The sequence below is a fragment of the Pristiophorus japonicus genome, chromosome 22 (genome assembly GCF_044704955.1).
Source record: "Pristiophorus japonicus isolate sPriJap1 chromosome 22, sPriJap1.hap1, whole genome shotgun sequence".
In the NCBI taxonomy this organism is placed as follows: domain Eukaryota; kingdom Metazoa; phylum Chordata; class Chondrichthyes; family Pristiophoridae; genus Pristiophorus; species Pristiophorus japonicus.
In genome coordinates, this window is record NC_091998.1 from 41,396,560 (window position 1) to 41,414,917 (window position 18,358).

At 47.0% G+C, this 18,358-nt stretch overlaps 1 protein-coding gene across 3 annotated transcripts in view; it reads right to left on the reverse strand.

Moving 5' to 3' along the window:
• The window catches only part of LOC139234964 (disintegrin and metalloproteinase domain-containing protein 9-like), a 126,468-nt gene that overhangs the window by 63,507 nt on the left and 44,603 nt on the right, over nucleotides 1-18,358 (reverse strand). For all 3 annotated transcript variants that reach the window (XM_070865951.1, XM_070865949.1, XM_070865952.1), the window contains 3 exons: nucleotides 7,974-8,052; nucleotides 6,095-6,171; nucleotides 3,542-3,752 (listed from right to left, as the gene is read on the reverse strand). In XM_070865951.1, the coding sequence (XP_070722052.1) occupies nucleotides 3,542-3,752; nucleotides 6,095-6,171; nucleotides 7,974-8,052 (367 nt within the window). The remainder of the gene's footprint in view (nucleotides 1-3,541; nucleotides 3,753-6,094; nucleotides 6,172-7,973; nucleotides 8,053-18,358) is intronic.

The following is an 18,358-nucleotide window of genomic DNA, read 5'->3' on the forward strand; positions in this document are numbered from 1 at the left end:
CTCATAGAAACATTTAAAATTCTGACGGGGTTAGACAGGTTAGATGCAGGAAGAATGTTCCCAATGTTGGGGAAGTCCAGAACCAGAGGTCACAGTCTAAGGATAAGGGGTAAGCCATTTAGGATCGAGATGCGGAGGAACTTCTTCACCCAGAGAGTGGTGAACCTGTGAAATTCTCTACCACAGAAAGTTGTTGAGGCCAATTCACTAAATATATTCAAAAAGGAGTTAGATGAGGTCCTTACTACTAGGGGGATCAAGGGGTATGGCGAGAAAGCAGGAATGGGGTACTGAAGTTGAATGTTCAGCCATGAACTCATTGAATGGCGGTGCAGGCTAGAAGGGCCGAATGGCCTGCTCCTGCACCTATTTTCTATGTTTCTATGTCAGAGGCGAGGGTGCTGCCCACTGAGCCACGGTTGACAATAAATAAGCCTGTTAACTCCTGTCGTAATAAAGCACAGCGAGAAAATCTGGAACAGTTCGCATAGAAATAAATTGGTCAGAAAATCTACCTCTTTCTTTCAACCCTCAGTCCTACTGCAAAAATGACTATATCCTGCTCCGCAATCACCGAAGTTGGTGACTACTTGTCCGTTTCCTTACAGGAACTTGAAATTCGTGTTTAAAAAAAGTGCAGGGTTAAAAATAAAATTGTGGAATTAACAAGGTTTATTTAGATGTGCATTTTACATCTAAATACCTAGGGATTGATTTGTATAGATTCAAGAATTTGTAAGTGACGTGGGAGTTACAGACCTGGTGGAACCATTTTTCACCAAATTGTATGCAATTATCAAGAACAGCAGCCAGTACAGCAAAACAAACCATCAGTCAGAAATATCAACAGCAGTATAATGGTCTCCCCCCTCCCCAATCTCCTCCCGTTCCCCTCCCCCACCACACCCTCCCGCTCCCCTCCGCAACCTCCCCCACCCCCAACACTCTCCCGCTCCCCCCCACTCCCCTCCCCTCCCCCCAGCGGTATTATGCAGCCAAGACTCTCTCATCTCCATTATTTACCTTCCTCCATTCCAGCCAGCAAACAGCTTCCGTCAAATTATTTTACCTCCCTTCTCTGAGAGGCCTGAATTTTAAGTGGGAAAGGCGAAGATAAGATGGCGGGGGGATCTCCAGTAATAGGTGCAATTACTGGAGAGGTGATGGGTTGTGCTCCCCACTACCCCACCTGCATTTCCATACCCTGGAATTGTCTACGTGCCCTCCAATGCTTTTTAGGTGGTTGCTCAGCAGCTCATACTCAACAGTGGTACTTCCTTCTTCAGTACAGGTTGAACATCTCTTATTTGGCACCCTCAGCACCAGCCCTGTGCCGGATAAGGGATTTTACTGGACAAGGGGAGGTCACAATAAATTGGATGGTACAGGTACTGACCAAGGGGATATCGGGGCTGGATGGCTTGGGGCTGGGAATGCGGCAGAGATCGTGGGGGGGGGGGTGGGAGGGGGATTGTGGGGTCAGGCCAGCGATTGCGGGAGTTGGCAGCCAGGAAGGACTTCAGTTTGTTCATGTCGGAGCGGCCGGGAATGATGCCGGACGAGAGGTGGCGCCAGATAAGGAAGTCCTGGATAAGGGAGGTTCACCCTGTATACTGTATTTGCTGCTCACAATGCGGTCTTCCTCTACATTGGGGGAAGAAACGCAGATTGGGTGACCGCTTTGCGGAACACCTCCGTTCAGTCCGTAAGTGTGACCCCCAAGCTTCCGGTCGCCTGTCACTTTAATTCTCCGCTCCACTCCCACTCTTATCTCTCTGTCCTCAGCCTCCTACATTGTTCCAATGAAGCTCAATGCAAGCTCGAGGAACAGCACCTCATCTTTCGTTTAGGCACTTTACAGCCTTCTGGACTCAATATCGAGTTCAACAATTTCAGACTGTAACCTCTGCCCCAATTTTTTTAATTTTTTTTCTCTTTCCCACAGCAACTGCTGATGATTCTACCAGCTCTATTTACACCCTATCTAGACTCATCTTTTGTTTCTTAACTAGTCCCATTACCATCTCCTTTTGCCTCGCACCTTCATCCCTTTTGTCTCTTAATCTCTCCTGCCTTCCATCCTATCACAGACCTTCCCTTTTGTTCTTTCCTCCTCCCCCCACTTTCCCTGCCCCTACACTTGCTTAAAAACCTGGTACATCTCTAACTTTTTCTAATTCTGATGAAGGATCATCGACCTGAAACATTAACTCCGTTTCTCTCTCCACAGATGCTGCCTGACCCGCTGAGTGTTTCCAGCATTTTCTGTTTTTAGCTCATACTCAATTATGCTTTTGTACTCGACACTTCTTCAAAAGATTGAAAATTCACTGTTAGGGGAACAGAAGGCACAAAACAGTATCTAACCAACATGCACCCCCAAGCTCATTGGAATGGCTCCATTAATTTTTTGCTCGATCGGCATATCACATTGCAAACAATCTGTTTTTCAGCATAGTGTCAGCTGTGACTCAGTGGGTAGCACTCTTGCCTGAGTCAGGAATCGTGGATTTAAATCCCATTCCAGGGACTTGAGCACAAAAATCTAGGCTGACACTCCAGTGCAGTGCTGAGGGAGTGCTGCACTGTTGGAGGTGCCGTCTTTCTGATGAGACGTTAAACCGAGGCCCTGTTTGCTCTCTCAGGTGGATGTAAAAGATCCCATGGCACTATTTAGAAGAGCTGGAGAGTTATCCCCGGTGTCCTGGGCCAATATTTATCCCTCAATCAACATAACAAAAACAGATTATCTGGGTCATTATCACATTGCTGTGTATGGGAGCTTGCTGTGCGCAAATTGGCTGCTGTGTTTCCCACATTACAACAGTGACTACACTCCAAAAGTACTTAATTGGCTGTAAAGCGCTTTGAGATATCAGGTGGTCGTGAAAGGCGTTATATAAATGTTAGTCTTCGTTTTTCTTTTCATATTAAGATAGGTCGGTCTGCCACACTGACAAAAATTTCACAAGATAAAATTATCGCCACGAGGAGAATATTTTTCCCTTCTTGCTGTTCAATGAAAGCAAGCTCTTAAACTATGAAGTGTGGACCATCTGACACAAACGTGGGGCGAATTTTAACCCCCAAGAAAAGGTGGGTTTGGGTCGGGTGTGAAGTAAAAATGTTAAAAATCTCAAATCTGACCCCAAACAGTCCACTTCTGGTTTTAACAGAGGTATGTGGGGAGACAGGCAACCAATCCGCTCTCAGGTGGTAGGTCGCTCACAAAAATCATCTTTTTTTTTTTAAAAAGAGCGTCTGCGTACCTCCATTTGTACAGTTTCAAAAATATTTTAACCCATTTCGGCCGGTGTTACCAGGCCTTGGGAAACCCAGCAGGTAAAAGGAGGGGGGAAGGGCCGGATACATAAATTAAGTGCACTTACAGCATGGCTCTTTGGTGCAGGATTGTTTTCCCCAGGCCCAACCATCAAACCTCTTTCCCCACTCCCCCACCCCGGGATCACCCCACCCCGGGATCACCCCACTCCCCCCCCCACCACCCCGGGATCACCGACCCCCACCCCCCCCGACTTACACGCAGAAAACCGGTCATACTGTGGCCATCGTGGAAATGCTGTTCTGCACTCTCCTGATCATCCTGCTGCATGGTGATGGTCAGATCAGATACTCCACATACCAAAGGCTCTTCCAGCACATCCTCCATGCGATAAACTACATGTTGGAAGGTATCCGAGGACTCGAGTGGTTCAATTGCGTAGTGTCCGTCAGCCGTGTGCAACAGTCCCCTGCGGAGAAACAAGCACAGCCACGTTTTTGGTACATCTGATACTTTTCAATACATTTGATGCACATTGTCCGTCAATTTTTTTTTTATTTGACATTTAAATCTGTATGAAACATCTATTTATCTTGCTCCAGTGGTCACAGGTCCCCATCAAATTACAGAGTGGAATGGCATTAACTGTGTAACATGAACCTCGACCTCCCTCAAAAACAGGCAGCATTCAACACAATCCGCACAGGGCACGGATGATGCAGGCATCTGTCATAGGAAACAACAATTGTGTAAGATTGGACTGTATCATGACCTTTTTAATCAGGGGAGGCTTTGGGAACAGAAGTGAAGAAAGTAATTCTTCCCCTTTATTACATCTCTGCCTGGTACTACACCAATCCTGGCTCAGAGAAGGAGCCATGCAGCTCTCGGACTTTTGCTACTGCCACTCTGTAACCAGGACCAGGGACACACAAGACTCGAGCTACTTGACCTCTAATTCCTCAACATCTTCGAGAAGAACCGGTTGGTTTCCCCACGCAAAATATACCTTCAGTTACATCACCAACATTCAACAAATCAACACCACAAATTAAATTTATTCATCTGTTTCCATCTGAATCATATGTGGATAATATGGCTGAATTCCAAACTAAATCTTCTTCCTATCCCAATCAAACACAGCTCCGATTGGTGATTACACACCATGATCGGCACCTATTCCAGTAGTGAACTGGACCTAGCTGTCTCGGAAACACTCAGCAGCGCTCTGGTGAAATTGTAAGTGGTTTGAAATGGTTCATGCAACAAAACAGCCATTTTGGGCAGTCATCTCTTGATTAACGGCACTGCCATGGGGAGATTTAATGGACGCCATAAATCTTGACATCATCGCATTAAGTACAGTCACCGTAATTGGACTAGAAATTGTAAAATCGCATTTCATCAATTCAATTCATAAATAGGTGTGTCAAATTACTTTTTTCAAGCTACATTTGAAGAGCTCTTAACCCCCTTACAATAAGAAGCTAGTAATCTGCATGAATTCCATTAGGTAGATGGCATTGGCCTCAATCTAAACCTGGTGCATCGCAGAAGCAATCTCATAAACGTACATACAAAAAAAAGGATAGCTTTGCACATGCTGCAGGTTGAGACATTTGCTGTGAGGCAAATGGCTACCAGCATAAACACAATTCAGACCCTCTCCCTCTCCCAGTGCATTCCTTGTCATAGACATTTCAAAGATTTGTGTACAACTGTGTCAAAAATGAATTTGCACCAAATACGATAAATTTCATAACCAATTTCAACTGTCTGCTTTGGCTCCCCAGCACGTTTAAAACCATTTTTTTCATCTAGACGAAAGGTCATCGACCTGATACGTTAAGCAAATGGTATGTTGGCATTTATTATAAGAGGATTTGAATACAAGAGTAAAGACGTCTTACTGCAATTATTTAGGACCCTGGTGAGATCAGACTTGGAGTATTGTGTGCAGTTTTGGTCTCCTTACCTAAGGAAGGATATACTTGCCATAGAGTGCAACGAAGGTTCACCAGACTGATTCCTGGGATGAGGGAGGTTTGTAAAATGGAGAGATTGAGTAGGCTAGACCTATATTCGTTAGAGTTTAAAAGAATGAGAGGCGATCTCATTGAAACATACAAAATTCTTACTGGGATTAACAGGGTAGATGCAGGGAGGATGTTTCCCCTGGCTCAGAGGTATAGAACCAGAGGTCACAGTCTCAGAATAAGGGGTCGGCTATTTAGGACTGAGATGAAGAGAAATTTTCTTCACTCAGATTGTTGTGAATCTTCGGAATTCTCTACCCGAGGGTTTTGGAAGCTCAGTCGTTAAGTATATTCAAGATATAGATCAATAGACTTTTGAATATTAAGGGATGTGGTGATAGTGCAGGCAAGTAGAGTTGAGGTAGATGATCAGCCATAATCTTATTGAATGGCGGAGCAGGCACGAGGGACCGAATGACCTATTCTTGCTCCTAATTCTTATGCTCTTAACTCTGTTTCTCTCTCCACAGATGCTGCCTGACCTGCTGAGTGTTTCCGGCATTTTGTTTTTATTTCAGATTTCCAGCATCTGCAATATTTTGCTTTTGTCTTATACGAGACGTACTCTACTCAAATGACAAACCTTTATCAAAGCAGCATGCTCCAAAACCTTAATCATCCTACTTTCTCTAATTGTGGAATTAATACATGGCATAGTGTAAATAATATATTAATAAACAGCACTTCCACATACAGCATCGTTTACCTTAGAACGTCTCAGCGTGTGTTGCACGCTGTGACTGTTGTTACATGCATAAATACAGGTAATCTTTACCTGAGCCCATTGCAGGTGCTAAGAGCAACCATGGAATTCTCCATGCCTTCCACATACCCCTGGAAGTGACAATGGTCCTGGAAAACAAACAATATAGTAATATAAAAACACATCATCCAGAAACTGTGGCCCTGGGTCTCCCCTTCTCCATGGTTTTCCGCTCACTGTCTGGGATGCTTTTCATGGTACAGGTGCAACGTCCCAAATCCGGAATTCCTAAAACTGGAATTGTCAGAAAACCGGACATTTCGGCGAGCGGCGGGTGGCGAGGTCCGAAATCTGGTAAAACCCGAAATCCGGCATGGATTCGGTCCAGAGAATTCCGGGTTTCAGACTATTGATTTTCTTGTCTGAAATCCGGAAAAACCCCAAAATCGGCATGTGCTCAGTCCCGAGGATTCCAGATTTCAGATGTTGTACCTGTATAATTGAAAGACTGTGGTAGAACGACTTTAACTCTTCATGTTCGGCAAGAACAGAGCAATTAAAATGGAGCAGTTCCATTTCCCGCTGATCTGCTATTTTAACGCTATTTTATGGCAGGTGTGGCTCTGCAGGTGGATGTCTCATTGATAAATGCAAATTGAGGACCCATAACGTACAATTCTGGGTCCCACAATGAAAGTCCTTGCATCTGCTGGGTCCCTGTGTTTTGGGAGATAATCAAGATTTCACCTTGCTACATCACCACCAACAGATAATGGAATGGTTGTGATCAGCTCCAAATACGCAGTAAAATAAGCTCAGCCTCTCAATCATCTCTAATCAGCAAAAGCAAGACCTCACATCACAAGGGGCAACAAATCACAAATAACGGTTACTAGCAGAGACCATCATCACTGTGGCGTGAATAAAATCATGCATTTGGGAGATGGTCACAGTGACCTGACCAGAACCTTACCCCCCTACCCACACCGGCTTGGAAATCCCGGCCAAGTACATATTTGGGTCATATTTCTCCGGTGAGAGAAAAAATTTAATTGGCTCTGCACAATGGGGGAGAAATTCGATTGTGCAGTGCCACCATTAGCGCCAGAGAGGGGTGCTAAGAGGCCGCTAAACACCTACTGCCTGAGCACCACGTTGTCAGCTCACGAACTTCGGTGATGGCGCTGCCCGTGAACTTCAGTGAAAGTTCAGTAATGGCGCTGGCAGTTTGCGATGCAAAGATTTTTTTTTTCCATCTTCTGGTGCAAGGATGCCGGCATCCTAGCGGCAAAAAAATTGAGTAGGCCTCCTGCACTATCGCTCCGTTAGAGCCCCAAGAGGTGTGTGGAATGCTTCCCTTAGCGCTCTACTCTCCTCTTGAGGAGATACAACTGAATATCGCACTTTGGAGGAGATAGACATTGCCCAGTGGTAAAGGTAGCACCCTGGCACCGTCAGTGCCTCAAAGCGGGCAATGCACAATTTCTAGCCTAATGTATTTAGTTCGACTTTGCATGGCTGTTCCAATGATTCAGTTGGTAAATGCAGCATGTGGTGTGGGTTACTGAGAAATACAGACTGTGATATTTGCAGATAGCTCCCTGGTTGAGTTAGCCGATTCCAGTTGAGATCACCACCCTCGAGCTGTGTAACTGATTGCTGGCGGGACCATTAGGTGTCAAGTGAGGACACAATCAGCTCAGTTATGATGCCCCCTGCCTACAGTTCCCATCAGTCAAATAGCCTGCTGGCACTCACTACCTTGACTCAAACAATGGCGAATTAAGAAAGGTACAGGAGGCTGTGGGTTTGGAACTGTGCCCTAGTGCAAGTCAGTGCCTTCTGGAAAGGAAAAGACACTGCTGGAATAGGAGAGCAGAGAATAAAAACTGTATCTCTAGCCTGGTGAGATCTACCAAGGTAAAACAGCTGTTGGCATCCCATTAAATACCTGAACATCTGGCCGAGAGGAGATCAAATTTCCATCGTCACTGTAAGTGAACACCGTGAAGTCCTTTGGAATAACATCTCTGAAGGAAGAAAGCACCAACAATCAGCTAAAACGGTCCACATTCACCACAACGCAATAAATACAAGATCTTCAAGATCTTGGGACTGTAAGGGAAACATTCAAAGGCAGATCCTCATTGGTCATATATTCTGCGTGACCTATTTGAGGGAACCTCAAACAATTATTTATTCATTAGACACACTCATTTTTAAAATGTAATCATACTTTCAAAATGTCGGTCGATACAAATTGGCAACATCTTCATACGAGAGCAAGGTGTCGCTGATCGAGTCAAGATATCTGTAGTTAAAGCAGAGCCCAGTCTCATAGTCCAGACTGATACAGGACAGAGGAAGTGATGCACTGTCAAAGGTGCCGTCTTTCAGATGAGATGTCAAACCGAGGCCCCGTCTGCCTGCTCAGGTGCAAAAGATCCCATGGCACTATTGGAAGTAAAGCAAAGGAATTCTCCCAGTGTTCTGGTCAATATTTATCCCTTCTACCAACAGAATTACACACCTGATTACCTGCAAAACGCTTTGGGATGTCCTGAGGTTGTGAAAGACACATATTTCTTTATATGGTGCCTTCAGTTCTCTCTTTCAAATTCGTTTTAGTGCGAGTAGCTTGGTCTGATAATGTGGCAGATACAAGGTGGGTATCTTGCATGGTCTCCGGTTCCATATATACCATAATTAACGGTTAAATGTTAATCCCCTGGTGCGTTGTCCCACTCTGCTACGTTTAAGATTTGAGAGAGACTCGGCCTGCTTATGAAAAGTGCCTTTGTGCCCTGCACACTTGAAAAAAGCTGAACCGCAGCGGCACAATCAACAAAGGTTTTAAGCAGCAGTCAGGCCCAGATTGCAGGTCAGGAGATGTTGTGCATTTGCAAACTCCCTTTCAGGAACACACTGCTACATGAACTGGTCCACCTGCCACTGCCATCTGGAGCATGCACATACGAGTGTGCATTCATTGTGTGAACTTAGAAGTGCATGACGCAATTCCACTGATTTATGTATTTTGGTAAATGGCAGTACCGAGCTTTGAACTGGCACACAAAAAAGAATTTCCCCACGAAAAGACTTGCATTTATATAGCGCCTTTCATGACCACCAGACGTCTCAAAGCACGTTATAGCAAATGAAGTACCTTTGGAGTGTAGTCACTGTTGTAATGTGGAAAACGTGGCAGCCAATTTACGCACAGCAAGTTCCCACAAACAGCAATGTGATAATGACCAGGTAATCTGTTTTGTTATGTTGATTGAGGGATAAATATTGGGATAAATAACTCCCCTGTTCCTCTTCAAAATAGTGCAATGGGACTTTTTCCTGAGAGAGCAGACGGGGCCTCGGTTTAACGTCTCATCCGAAAGACGGCAGCTCCGACAGTGCAGCGCTCCCTCAGCACTGCACTGGGAGTGTCAGCCTAGATTTGTTATGCCAAAGTCTCTGGAGTGGGACTTGAACCCATAACCTTCCGACATCAGAGGTGAGTGTGCTGCCCACTGAGCCACTTGGACAATCGCTGGAACAATCCGAGAATTTGCAGCACCAGCTCCAGTATTCTCAAGAATGATTAATGTGGAGAAAAAAAAAATCAATGAGTAGGCTAAAAGTGAAGAAGCCGTTGGATTTCCTGAGCTGTTTGGAAGGCCGCCAAACGGGACACAGATTGGGACATCCCAGCATGACAGCCTCTGCGGCCCAGCTTGAGTCAGAGTCACGCGATATGCAGGAATGCTCTTGCTCCGTTGTTAGCAGCACTGTGATGCGCAGCAGTGACTGTGCACTGTTTCCCCCGTGGCTGAACATACAAACACACACAACCTGGAACAAAAAGAAAATAGGCACGTTGCCAAAGAAACTACGACATTATTCACTTGCTGTTCTGGCTCAGAGAAACACAGCAATGCGCATCCTTGCCAACATGGAACCTGACTTGGCAAAAAAAAAACAGAAAAAAACCAAGCACAGCAAAACCTGTCCAGATGGTCACAAACACTTCCAATTTATATCTTTTGCTTAGAGTTATGAATTCAGTGCCGTAGAGATTTATTGAACTGACAAGCAACGTTATATTAGAATTGTCTAATCTGATTTGAAGACAGAAAGTATACATCACACCTCATCACATCCTCAGAACATCCCAAAGTGCCTGAAAGCCCGTGAACTGCGTCCCTGTGAGCAGTGTGCGGCGGTCCAGAAATCGGCGTGGTCCCGGCCTGCAAGACCATCAGCAGGCCGGGGCCATTGGAGGGAGCAGCATGCGACTGCATACCACTGCAGGGAGCAGCGCGTGCTGCTGCAGGAGGGGACGGCTATGAAGCCAGGTGTGCGGCAGGTACAGCAGGAGGGGCAAAGGAGGCAAGAGTTTGTAGAAGGAAGTGACCGGGGCCCAGGAGAGGCGTGAATCTGGGGCCCAGAAGAGGCAAGGGCCCAGGGGCAGCACGGGCCAGTCCATACTGCGATATTGTGCGTGCTCGGTCTGTGCAGCAGAGCAGGTCTCCAGTTGTCTTGTGTAATCCTTGCCACTGGACCAAGACCTAGCTCTGTCAATCCCGTGTGGTGGCTGGTGTGCAACGGCCACCCCATGTTAAAAAAAAAAATCCAAGCACAGGTATCTTCCACCCTTCACGATGTAGTTCGGGATCTGGAATATTAGGTCCTTCATTGAAACACATGTGAACTCATCCCTTTCAAGGGACTGCCTATGATGATGATGATGATGTGGTTATGTAAGGAGATGCAGCAGCCAGCACATGCACAGCAAGGTCCCACAAAAATGAAAGAATGACCAGCTAATCTATTTTATTTTGGTGGTGATGGTTGAGGGAGGATGGTTGGCCAGGGCACTGGAGGAACCCGATGCACTTCACCCCCCCTTCCCCCCAACAGTGTCATGGGATCATTTGCACCCATCCGAATAATGAAAGATCTCATCTGAAAGATGTTATAGTGAGGCCCCATCTGCCTGTTCAGGTGGATGGAACACCATGGTTGTGCTGCACCCAAATAGTCCCAATGCCTTAGATTGAAGCAGATGATGGCATCATCGGCAGTCCCTCGGGATCGAGGATGACTTGCTCCCACTCTTAGCATGAGTTCTTTAGGTGGCTGTACAGTCCAATACGAGAACCACAGTCTCTGTCACAGGTGGGACAGATAGTCGTTAAGGGAAAGGGTGGGCAGGGAGCCTGGTTTGCCGCACGCTCCTCCCGCTTGATTTCTGCATGCTCTCGGCGACGATACTCGAGGAGCTCAGCGCCCTCCTGAATGCACTTCCTCCACTTAGGGCGGTCTATGGCCAAGGACTCCCAGGTGTAAGTGGGGATGTCGCACTTTATCAGGGAGGCTTTGACGGTGTCCTTGTAACGTTTCCTCTGCCCGCCTTTGGCTCGTTTGCCGTGTAGGAGTTCCGAGTAGAGCACTTGCTTTGGAAGTCTCATGTCTGGCATGCGAACTATGTGGCCTGCCCAGCGGAGCTGACCAAGTGTGGTCAGTGCTTCAATGCTGGGGATGTTGGCCTGGACGAAGACGCTAATGTTTGTGTGTCTGTCCTCCCAGGGGATTTGCAGGATCTTACGGAGACATCGCTGGTGGTATTTCTCCAGCGACTTGAGATGTCTACTGTAGATGGTCCACGTCTCTGAGCCATACAGGAGGGCGGGTATTACTACGGCCCTGTAGACCATGAGCTTGGTGACAGTTTTGAGGAACTGATCTTCAAACACTCTTTTCTTCAGGTGGCCGAAGGCTAAACTGTCGCGCTGGAGGCGGTGTTGGATCTCATCATCAATGCCTGCTCTTGTTGATAGGAGGCTCCCGAGATAGGGGAAGTGGTCCATGTTGTCCAGGGCCACGCCGTGGATCTTGGTGTTTAGGGGGCAGTGCTGTGCGGCGAGGACAGGCTGGTATAGGACCTTTGTCTTACTAATGTTTAGCGTGAGGCCCATGCTTTCATACGCCTCGATAAATACGTCGACTATGTCCTGGAGTTCAGCCTGCAGGCGACATCTGCGTACTGTAGCTCGACGACAGAGGTTGGAGTGGTCTTGGACCTGGCCTGGAGACGGCGAAGGTTGAACAGCTTCCCACTGGTTCTGTAGTTTAGTTCCACTCCAGCGGGGAGCTTATCAACTGTGAGGTGGAGCATGGCGGCGAGGAAGATTGAGAAGAGGGTTGGGGCGATGACGCAGCCCTGCTTGACCCCTGTCCGGACATGAATTGGATCTGTGATGGATCCGTTAGTAAGGATCACGGCTTGCATGTTGTCGTGGCAACACCCTCGCTCCAAGCACTGGCACCTGCTCGACTATGTCATCGTCCGAGCCAAGGATCGCAAGGATGTGCGCATCACCCGTGCCATGACAGGAACTAATGACTGTTGGACAGACCACCGCGTAATCAGATCCATCATTGACATCAACATAGCCCCAAAGCGAAGGGGGCAGCAGAAGCAGTGTCGCAAAAAAGTAAATGCCAGGGCACTTAAGGACCCAGCTAAGAGAGCCCTTTACAGTCAGCGCCTCACAGCTAACCTGGCGTGCCTTGATGACCCCGAGACTGATGACATCAAATGCACAACTTACACACGGAAGCCAAGATTAACTCCCAGCTTTTGCAGACCTGAGCTCTGGAACTCCCTCCCTAAACCTCTCCTTGCCTTGCTAGCTCTCTGTCCTACTTTAAGACTCTCCTTAAAACCTCTCTCTCTGACCAAGCTTTTGATCATCAGTTCTAATTTCTCCTTATGAGGCTTGGTGTCAAATTTTGTTTTACAGCACTCCTGTGAAGCGCCTTGGGACATTTTACTAAGTTGAAGGCACTATATAAATACAAGTTGTTGTTATTATGAACAAAAGGCAAGAGTCAGGCCCAAAAATATTTGCCCTCTCCAATAAATAATTGAAAGACTTGCATTTTTATAGCGCCTTTCACGACCTCAGTACATCGCAAAGCCAATGAATGACTTTTTCGTAATGTAGTTGCTGTTGTAATGGAGGAAATGGCGCAAACAGCAATATTCCAACCCACAGGGAAGATAAATAAATGGAGGGGGAGGGAAACCCTAGCCGATTTCAAGGAAAATTCTGGAAGATGCATTGGTGACCACGATGAAAGCACCCACACAAACACGTGGCAGTGTTTCCGCTCGCGAGGAAAGAATGGAGATAAAAAGACAAACAATAAACTGCATGAGCTGAAATCTAAAATTAAAAACAGAAAGTGCTGGAAAGCAGCTTTATCAACATGTCCTCTCAGGGGCCTGCTGTGTTTTTCTAGTATTTTCTCTTTTTTAAGTATCAGGAGGAAACGTGACTGTGGCATTGTGAAGTTTGAAAATTCAGGTCATCTGCTTGCAGTGAATGTTGATGGGCATTGGTCAAACCCAGTGCGATATATGTTCAGAATCAGTCTTTTCAGTGTGGTTTTGGTCAGAATAGGATCACCACACAAGAACGGCAGGACAGCTGAATGCAATTAAAGCAAGATTTTATGATGAAAACTTAACTGTAACCGCTGTGGGTCCAAAGGAGTGGGGGGCACAAACAGACCTGTCCATGGACTTCAGCGGTTCAAACAGAAAGGCCACCTCCAGCTTCTCGGGACAAGTGATGGGCCTTGCCAACAATACGCAGACGTTAGTACAGATTAAAAAACAAGTTTCAAAACAACTGGCTAGCCATCGTCAAATCACAACGTTTCAGCCATCACTATTCACCGTTGGGTCACCAGAAATATATCAAACAAAACTGGAAAACCTATTTTAATAGTACATCAGCCAACACTGGAAAGTGTGTGTTATAAAGAAAAATGTGCGTTTATATCGCCCGAACTACATCCTCAAGGGTGGAAGATGCCTGTGCGTGGATTTTTTTAACGTGTGGTGGCCGTTGCACACCAGCCACCACACGGGCTTGACAGAGCTAGGTCTTGGTCCAGTGACACTCCAGTGCAGTGCATGACCAACAGACGTCACAAAGCGCTTTACAGCCAATGAAGTACTTTTAGCGTGTTGTCACTGTTGTAATGTAGGAAACGCGGCAGCCAATGTGCGCACAGCAAGCTCCCACAAACACCAATGTGATAATGACCACATAATCTGTTTTTGTTATGTTGATTGAGGGATAAATATTGGCCAGGACACCGGGGATAACACCCCTGCTCTTCTTTGTAATAGTGCCATGGAATCTTTTCACATCCACCCGAGAGGGCAGACGGAGCCTCGGTTTAACGTCTCGTCCGAAAGACGGCACCTCCAATAGTGCAGCATTCCCCTCAGCACTGCACTGGAGTGTTACTGGAGCAAGACCTAGCTCTGTCAAGCCTGTGTGGTGGCTGTTGTGCAACGGCCACCACACGTTAAAAAAATCCACGCGTTGGCATCTTCCACCCTTGAGGATGTAGTTCGGGTCTTTCATTGAAACATCTGTGAACTCATCCTTCTTAGGCAAGTCATCCTCATTTCGAGGGACTGCCTAGATTGACTGGAGTATCAGCCTTGATTTATGCGCTCAAGTCCGAACCCACAACCTTCTGACTCGGAGGTGAGAGAGTGCTGCCCACTGAGCTACAGCTGACACACATAGTTATCTCTCATTTATTTTCAAAACACAATCTTTTGAAGATCCATTTTCCTTGCTTGCCAATAGCAACATTCAGCAACCAAGGCTGAAGTCCCATGTGGCTTACGGGGGAGCGAGCGGGGAAGTGGAGCTGAGTCCATGGTCAGATCAGCCATGATCTTATTGAATGGCGGAGCAGGCTCGAGGGGCCGTATGGCCTACTCCTGTTCCTATTTCTTATGTTCTTATGTTACCGTCTCCCCAGTCCCAGTTGTGATGGTTTGGAGAAGCCCTAGTACTGCCGATCATGACAATGGTGGAGCCCAGAGATCTCCACCAAAATTTGGAAATGTGCCGTTTAAAATTTTTGGCAATTTAGAGATGACTTCAGGCAGTACAAGGAAAATATTCAAAAGACTGTACATTCACCCCTCGTAATTGATATTCTTCCAGGAAACAGTCACCGCAGTAACGTCTCTTGAATATCATGCAGGGGCTAGAACTTAAAACTGTTTACATGTAGTGCTTTTATTTATTCTTAACATAGTTAGTTATTCACTCTTCCACTAGTACTACCGTGAAGTCATAGGATTATAGGACTCTGCAAAGATACTGCCATGCCATCACTGTAAATGCACTATTCTGTACAGAAGTTAGGAATGCGCTTCCTGGTCTTATTTGTTAAAATTGAGGATTCCTGCACAATTTCTCAATCGAGACTCTGCCTTTGACCAGAGTGTCCTCGACTCCATCCCGCAGCATGCTACCCGCCACCACCTCAGTGAGACCCCAACGCTGCACGAGGTAGAAAAAGCCATAAGACAGCTTAAAAACAACAAGGCAACGGGTGCGGATGGAATCCCTGCTGAGGCACCGAAGTATGGCGGAGAGGCACTGTTGGCGCAAATACACGACCTCATCTCCCTCATCTGGAGGGAGGAGAGCATGCCGGGAGATCTCAGAGATGCAGTGATCGTGACCATCTTTAAAAAGGGGGGCAAGTCTGACTGCGGCAACGACAAAAGAATCTCCCTGCTATCAGCCACTGGGAAAGTCGTTGCTCGAGTCCTCCCATCCTCTTCCTGTAGCCGAGGAGCTCCTCCCAGAGTCACAGTGCGGATTTCGTCCCCTACGGGGCACAACGGACATGATTTTTGCAGTGCAACAGCTACAGGAAAAATGCAGGGAACACCACCAGCCCTTATACATGGCCTTCTTCGACCTTACAAAGGCCATTGAGACTATCAACCGTGAGGGTCTGTGGAGCGTCCTCTTCAGTTTTGGATACCCCCAAAAGTTCGTCACCATCCTCCGCCTGCTCCACGACGACATGCAGGCCGAGATCCTTACCAATGGATCCATCACAGACCCAACCCACATCCGGACCAGGGTCAAACAGGGCTGCGTCATCGCCCCAACCCTCTTCTCAATCTTCCTCGCCGCCATGCTCCACCTCACAGTCAACAAGCTCCCCGCTGGAGTGGAACTAAACTACAGAACCAGTGGGAACCTGTTCAACCTCCAGGCCAGGTCCAAGACCACCCCAACCTCTGTCATTAAGCGGGCGACGCCTGCGTCTGTGCACATAGAGGCTGAACTCCAGGACATAGTCGACGTGTTTACTGAACCGTACGAAAGCATGGGCCTTACGCTAAACATCTGTAAGACAAAGGTCCTCCACCAGCCAGTCCTCCACACACAGCACTGCCCCCCAGTCATCAAGATCCACGGCGCGGCCCTGGACAACGTGGACCACTTCCCATATCTCGGGAGCTTCCTATCAACAAGAGCAGGCATTGACGGCAAGATCCAACACTGCCTCCAGGTGCAGCCTTCAGCCACCTGAAGAAAAGACCAGGCTCTCAAAACTGCCACTAAGCTCATGGTCTACAGGGCTGTAGTAATACCCACCCTCCTGTATGGCTCAGAGACATGAACCATGTACAGTAGACACCTCAAGTCGCTGGAGAAATACCACCAACGATGTCTCCGCAAGATCCTACAAATCCCGAGAAGACATACGCACCAACATTAGTGTCCTCGACCAGGCCAACATCCCCAGCATTGAAGCACTGACCACACTCGATCAGCTCCGCTGGACAGGCCACATAGTTCACATGCCAGACACGAGACTCCCAAAGCAAGTGTTCTACTCGGAGCTCCTTCACGGCAAATGCGGCAAAGGTGGGCAGTGGAAGCGTTACAAGGACACCCTCAAAGCCTCCCTGATAAAGTGTGACATCCCCACTGACACCTGGGAGTCCTTGGCCAAAAAACGCCCTAAGTGGAAGAAGTGCATCCAGGAGGGCGCCGAGAACCTCGAGTCTCATCGCCGAGAGCATGCAGAAATCAAGCGAAGGCAGCGTAAAGAGCGGCAAACCTGTCCCATCCACCCCTTCCCTCAACGACTGTCTGTCCCACCTATGACAGAGTCTGTGGCTCTCATATTGAACTGTTCAGCCACCTAAGAACTCATTTTAAGAGTGGAAACAAGTCTTCCTCGATTCTGAGGGACTGCCTATGATGATGGAGTTATTCACTCTTCCAGCAGTACTACCGTGAAGTCGTAGGGTTATAGGACTCTACAAAGACACTGCCATGCCATCACTGTAACTCCACTATTCTGTGCAGAAGGTAGGAATGCGCTTCCTGGTCTTATTTGTTAATTCCTGCATGTTCTTTTACTAAACAACAGGACAGGCTTGGGGAGAGGAAACACTAAGTAAGGTTCCATTCCTTTGCAATGTAATCAACTCTAGCTTCTCCTTCTTCTTAGGCAGTCCCTCCAAGTCGAGGATGACTTGCTTCCACACTAATATGAGTTCTCAAGTGACTGATGAGACCAATGCGGGACCTACAGTCTCTGTCACAGGTGAGGCAGGTGGTGGTTGAGGGGACAAGTGGGTGGGGGGCTTGGGTTGTCGTGCGCTCCTTCCCCTGTTTGTGCTTGGCTTCCGCGTGCTCCCGGCAAAGAGACTCGAAGTGTTCGGCGCCTTCCCGGATGCTTCTCCTCCACTTTGAGCGGTCTTGGGCCAGGGACTCCCAGGTGTCGGTGGGGATGTTGTATTTTTTTCAAGGCATAGTTGTAGTATTTCATGGAGTTATTTCAAAGACAGCTTGGATAGGCTGCCGCCTGAACCATGTGTTCAGAAGAAGAAAGTGTGTGTTTGAAATGCTGTTTCAATGGGCCCAAGTTTCGGGTGGAGTTGCTCCTAGTTTTTTGGAGCAACTAGTTTAGTTTGGAGTATGCTAGAAATTGCAATTCTCGGATATTAGTTTGCTCCAGTTCTAGTGAGTTAGTTTAGGTTGGCTTTAGGCAAGGTACTTTTTTTTCCAAAAGGGGGTGTGTCCAGCCACTCAGGCCTGTTTTGCAAGTTTCGGCAGTGAAAACTTACTACAAACTAACTTAGGATGGAGTAAGTATCCACTTTTGTAAGTTCTGAAAAACCTTACCTAGAGTTAAGTTTCGTGCAGACACAGCCAGAGACGGCGGGTGGGAAGCATTAAACACAAAGGACACATCAACATCACAACAGGGGGGGGAGGGAAGTTAGAAGATTTTCCATAAACACCTTCACAACAACATTAAAGAAGCAAAGTACATTTAAAGCACTAAGCACTAAACAAAGCAGTACATTTAAAGCACCAAGCACTAAACGAAGCACAAAAAGTAATAAGCAATTAATTAATAAAAAATAGAAGGAACCCTGCACCTAAAGCACCAAGACCAAAGTAATAAGTAATCATGTAT